Source organism: Bison bison, unplaced genomic scaffold (assembly GCF_000754665.1).
Source record: "Bison bison bison isolate TAMUID 2011002044 unplaced genomic scaffold, Bison_UMD1.0 scf7180017864244, whole genome shotgun sequence".
Lineage (NCBI taxonomy): Eukaryota > Metazoa > Chordata > Mammalia > Artiodactyla > Bovidae > Bison > Bison bison.
Window position 1 is genome coordinate 1,683,534 of NW_011494816.1, and position 6,396 is coordinate 1,689,929.

The 6,396-nt window shown below is 38.0% G+C and overlaps 1 protein-coding gene across 3 annotated transcripts in view; it reads left to right on the forward strand.

Annotated features, from left to right (window-relative positions):
• The window catches only part of HSPB11 (heat shock protein family B (small), member 11), a 34,307-nt gene extending 28,118 nt beyond the window's left edge, over positions 1-6,189 (forward strand). For all 3 annotated transcript variants that reach the window (XM_010847147.1, XM_010847148.1, XM_010847149.1), the window contains exons 6-7: positions 2,883-2,926; positions 5,340-6,189. In XM_010847147.1, coding sequence (XP_010845449.1) covers positions 2,883-2,926; positions 5,340-5,453 — 158 coding nt within the window. In that variant the 3' untranslated portion in view covers positions 5,454-6,189. The remainder of the gene's footprint in view (positions 1-2,882; positions 2,927-5,339) is intronic.
• Positions 6,190-6,396: the final 207 nt, after the last annotated feature.

Below are 6,396 nucleotides of genomic sequence, written 5' to 3' on the forward strand. Positions count from 1 at the left end.
TCTGAAAGAGATGGGAATACCAGACCACCTGATCTGCCTCTTGAGAAATTTGTATGCAGGTCAGGAAGCAACAGTTAGAACTGGACATGGAACAACAGACTGGTTCCAAATAGGAAAAGGAGTTCGTCAAGGCTGTATATTGTCACCCTGTTTATTAAACTTATATGCAGAGTACATCATGAGAAACGCTGGACTGGAAGAAACACAAACTGGAATCAAGATTGCCGGGAGAAATATCAATAACCTCAGATGTGCAGGTGACACCACCCTTATGGCAGAAAGTGAAGAGGAACTAAAAAGCCTCTTGATGAGAGTGAAAGTGGAGAGTGAAAAAGTTGGCTTAAAGCTCAACATTCAGAAAACGAAGATCATGGCATCCGGTCCCATCACTTCATGGGAAATAGATGGGGAAACAGTGGAAACAGTGTCAGACTTTATTTTTTGGGGCTCCAAAATCACTGCAGATGGTGACTGCAGCCATGAAATTAAAAGACACTTACTCCTTGGAAGGAAAGTTATGACCAACCTGGATAGCATATTCAAAAGCAGAGACATTACTTTGCCAACAAAGGTTCGTCTAGTCAAGGCTATGGTTTTTCCTGTGATCAAGTATGGATGTGAGAGTTGGACTGTGAAGAAGGCTGAGCGCCGAAGAATTGATGCTTTTGAACTGTGGTGTTGGAGAAGACTCTTGAGAGTCCCTTGGACTGCAAGGAGATCCAACCAGTCCATTCTGAAGGAGATCAGCCCTGGGATTTCTTTGGAAGGAATGATGTTAAGGCTGAAACTCCAGTACTTTGGCCACCTGAAGCGAAGAGTTGACTCGTTGGAAAAGACTCTGATGCTGGGAGGGATTGGGGGCAAGAGGAGAAGGGGACGACAGAGGATGAGATGGCTGGATGGCATCACTGACTCGATGGACGTGAGTCTGAGTGAACTCTGGGAGTTGGTGATGGACAGGGAGGCCTGGCATGCTGCGATTCATGGGGTCGCAAAGAGTCGGACATGACTGAGCGACTAATCTGATCTGATCTGATCTGATCTCTGATATGATTATTAAAGCATTTTTAAATTGTCATATGATAGTGGCATTGTAGTTACAAAAGAAAACATTCTTCTTTAGAGATGGATAATCACATATTTAAAGGTGAAATACCATGATGTCTCAAACTTTCTTTAAAATACCTTGGCAAAAAAAATTAGATAAACCAAGTATGGTGAAATGCTAATAATTGTAAATTCAAGATAGTGGGTATATAGAGTGATATCCTGTCTTTTTTATGTATATTTGAGATTTCTCAATTTTTCATAATTAAAACTAAGCAAATGAAAGAAGAAGTTACTAATTTCTAGTGGAGGAGGAGTTGTATAAGAAAGAAAATGTGTCGTAATTTATTACTTATTTCAGCAGTAAATAACATATAGACAATGATGTAGCCATCAAGTATTGATTTCAAAATTGAGAGGATGGCAGGAAGGAAAATTTGTAGGAAGAGGAGGAAGAGAATACTGGTCCAAGAGATATAAATTTTCACCTACTATAATATAAAGTCAGTAAAAAAATGGATAAATCAAGAAAAGGATCATGAAATATATTATAATTCCAGAAAAAATAACTTAAATATTTACCTCTGGGGAACAGGATTGGAGGAAATGGGGTCAAGCAGGGGACTGCTATTTTGTATTACCTCAGAGAAAGGTTAGGAAACAGAAAGAAAGTCATCCATAATCTTACTTCCCATAGACTTCCCTTTTTGTACTGTCTGCCTTTTAAAATTAGGTACACTGTTTTGATATTAGAGCTTCCCTGGTAGCTCAGGTGGTAAAGAATCCACCAGGAGTCCCTGGTTCAATTCCTGGGTTAGGAAGATCCGCTGGAGAAGGGATGGGCTACCCACTCCAGTATTCTTGGGCTTCCCTGGTGGCTCAGCTGGTAAAGAATTCACCAGCAATGCAGGAGACCTGGGTTCAATCCCTGGGTTGGGAAGAGCCCCTGGAGAAGGGAAAGGCTACCCTCTCCAGTATTCTGGCCTGGAGAATTCCATGGACTGTATAGTCCATGGTGTCGCAAAGAGTCGGACACAACTGAGCAACTTTCACTTTTCACATTTTGATATAAGTAAAATGACTTTCTAAATAATATCAATATTATTTTTTTAAGTTGTGAATTTCTTTTTCAGAACTTTTTATTTTTTATTGGGGTGTAGCTGGTTAACAATGTTGTGGTAGTTTCAAGTGAACAGGGAAGGGACTCAGCCATACATACACATGCATCCCTTTTCCCCCAAACTGCCTTCCCATCCAGGCTGCCACATAACAATAATGTGAATATCATTATATCAATGAAATATTTCATCTTTCCAAAAGAATGTTTGATATGATTAACTCATGACCAAATAAGTTAATCTGTCCTAAAATCACACTGGTACTAGTAAAGGTTTTCTGAAGCAGGGTACCAGAAAAGATCAATTCATGGGTGGTATAACTCAGCATCATAGTGAAACTTCATTGTGAGAAACTGAGCCCTAATCAGTACCCATGAGAATGGTGAGACAGCCTCTCAGGCCTGCAGTTACTGTTAGTAACTTGATCCTTTAAAAGGACTTTCATATTTTATTAATTCTTCACTTGATATTCCTTTACTATAATTTATATTTACTTTTATTTATACTCACTGAGATATTTTATAGCTCATATATAGTTTAGCTTTTATATCTTTTTATCAAATGTCTCTATTTTTATATTGGATTTTATATACCAAAACACTGGTATATCTGGTCTAACTAAAATTTTATCAGATATCACGTTTTGCTGAAAATAAATTTCAATATATCCTGATGCAGTTTGAGCCCTACCTCAATTCTGTTAAATTTGTGTTTTAGATCTAGTACATACAGAGGGGCAGCTTCAAAATGAAGAAATTTTGGTAAGTAAATATACTTTGAAGATATATACATTATCTTTGGCCAGCACAATGTATTTAAATTTTAAACCTATCTCCATGATCATAAAATTACTAAATACCCTCGTAATATTGTAGGTTCTGTGTCTGACCAACCAATAGAGGCAGTTATTCTCAGAAATATTATGATCTAAATATAGCTTTCATAAGTTAGGCTCTTTTCTGTCATAGACAGGATGACAGCCAAGATAAAACAGAATTCACTTTTATTATTTTATTTTGTTTGTTCATTTATTTTGAAGTATTTATTTACTTTCATTTCATTCTGTAGTCCTTATGGAATAGGAATCAAAACAGGTCGAGATGCCAAAATTGGATGTTAATTTAAGCATGAAGGGACAGGGAGATTCAGATAAGGGAGCTGGAGCATAGGATCAGCAACAAATAAGCCAAAGAGAGACGAGGTGAAAAGGGAACCAGCATTTTCTGACAGCATTCCACTGGGCTTTGCTTGTCAAGTGAGATGAATGGCCGCTGCCGGGGAAGCTGCTGCCTCATCACGAGTTCCTCTGTCCCCAGCTTGTCAGGCCCTGGTTTTAGACAAACACAAACAGTGAAACAACCGAGAATGTGTTTAAGGTAGTAGTGCTTATTAAGATTTCTCTCTATAAGGGTTAAAGAGGTACCTTGTCCGTTAAGTTTCATTCTTCACAATTTACTGGCAGCTGCTATGAAATCAGTGTTTCAAAAGATTCTGTAGTGTTTGGATCCTATTAATTGTCTTCTCTACCACCCAGTTGTCGTGCCCAGTGACTGGGGAGGCCATGTGTGCATGTTAAGTCACTTCAGTCTCGTCCAGCTCTGTGCAACCCTATGGACTATAGACCACCAGGCTCCTCTGTCCATGGGATTCTCTAGGCAAGACTACTAGAGTGGGTTGCTATGCCCTCCTCCAGGGGATCTTCCCGACCCAGGGATCAAACCCGTGTCTCTTACATCTGCTTGCATGGCACTCGGGTTCTTTACCACTAGCACCAGCTGGGAAGCCCAAGGAGGCCAGTAGGGAACAGAAAAATGATTAATTAGATTGAATTTTATCTTCCTGTTTTTCTCCATATTGTTTCATTGATTATGGTTAGTAAGCGTCTGCTAAGGATTTTGTTTCAGGAGTCATTGTGTGTCAGGGAGGGTGGCAGCATCATAGAACTTTTGGAGAAGAGTAAGGGGGAATGGAGCCTTCCCTGGGGGCTCAGTGGTCAAGAATGCACCTGCAATGCAGGAAAGGCAGATTCGATCCCTGGGTCAGGAAGATCCCCTGGAGAAGAAAATGGCAACCCACTGCAGTATTCTTGCCTGGGAAATCCCATGGACAGAGGAGCCTGGCGGGCTACAGTCCATGGGGGTCAAAAGAAGAGCTGGACATGACTTAGCAGCTAAACAACAACAATGAGGGGAGAATGGAAGGCAGTATATCACCCATAGTTTAGCGCCCTGTCAAAACAGCCTTTGCTGTACTTACTTTCTTCTAATTGTCAGCCACATGTATTACATAGTTACAGTAGTGTACATGAAAAACTTTGTATTTTTTTATTTAATGTTACATCAAATGCTTCATAATTATGATTTAAAAATTAAATGTATTCAGATAGAGGTTAACTGATTTCTTTTTTCCTCCCTCTGTCATTATAACTCCTACTACAGGGGACATCTTATGCCTGTTCCTGCTATCATGGTGTTCATGTTTTTAGTTATTTTCTAAAATTAAATTTCAAGAAATGGAAATACTGGGTCCATGGGTATAGACATATTTATAGTAGTAGTAGTACCAGTAGTTTAGTCTCTAAGTTGTGTCCAACTCTTATGACCCCATGGACTGTAGCCTGCCAGGCACCTCTGTCCATGGGATTCTCCAGGCAAGAATGCTGGAGTGGATTGCCATTTCCTTCTCCAGGGGAATCTTCCTGACCTAGGAATTGAACCCAGGTCTCCTGCACTGCAGGCAGATCCTTTACCAACTGAGCTACGAGGGAAGCCTATAGACATATTTATAGCTTCTTACATATGTTGCCAAATTGCTTTTCAGAGAAAATATATAAATATAAAAGTATAATAATGTTTTAGGGTAGTGTATTTTGAGGCATCATCCAACAAATGAAATCTTTTATCATGAAAAATACTTTAAAAATTAATCAGAATTGTACAGTGCAGTTTTTTGCTCCACCTGCATTCTTCCTCAAACCAAGGCTGATGTTTGGCTATTACATATCAGAACAGCCATATTGTTATATGTGGCTGGCTTCTCTTCTGAACATTATATCTTATAAATCATTATATACTTATAATATCATTCTTGTATCAAACCCTTTCATCTGCTAACTGCTTGTTTAGCAGTTAACTAGAATTGCTAAATCATCTGTATTTATTTTTTCCCTTACAGGCACGTGATGGCCACGTCACTTACTTGAGATTCATTATTGTGTCAGCCTTTGATCATTTTGCATCTGTGCATAGTGTTTCTGCAGAGGGAGTAGCAGTCTCAAATCTTTCTTAGTAATTATAATATACCCATGCACTATTTTTTAACAGTATATTTATTTAAACATGAAGTTGTCATTATTAAAGGAATTTGTATCAGTCTGTTTCAGTTTTATCTTTCCCTTCAGCATTTTCTAGGAATTTGGTTCATCAGACAGCAGTGATGACCAACATGTAGGTCATAAGAAAGCGTTTGCAAAAAAAAAGCGCTTTTGTTTCAGTGTACAGCTTAACCAAGTACATGACTACATGGAAACAACTGGCATACACTGTGACTCCACAGCGTCTAACATGCTACCCTTTGGCTATCAGTGCATTAATTTTTAAATTTACTGATTGATGTAAAGGGCTAAATGAAAAATATGGACACTAAACAACATACAAGTTCAAAAAAGAGAAAACATTTATGGGAACATTTCCTTGAGGTCATGGAATTTGAGTTGGGCCCTGTAGGACAAATCATTTTATTTTTTTTCTTTTAATTTTATTTTCTCTTGATTTGAAGACTTCAGAGAAGAGTTAGGAAACATAATCTTATTTCCCCAAGGCAACCATTATTGATATTATTTGATTTGTTTTTTTTACATTTTGAGGAGGTAAGAAACAAGATAGGACATTGTGTGGAGATACAAGACATCTCTGAATGTATCTTTTTATACAACTTGAAATAAAAATGTAAATAATATAGCCAAAAGTTAAAATGACAAAGCAATTCTAAAATGTTGGAAATAAATAGAAAGGCATTAACCTACATTTATTACAATTGATTGACTCAGGAAAAAAATGGCATTGGAATATAGTATTTTATCTGTGCAGCCCATATTAGTTTCCTATGGCTTCTGTAATACAGTACCACAAACTTGGTGGTTTAAAACAATAAAAAGTTATTCTCTCACTGTTCTGGAGACTAGAAGTCAGAAACAAAGGTATTGGCAGGGTTTGTTTCTATTGGAGTTTTT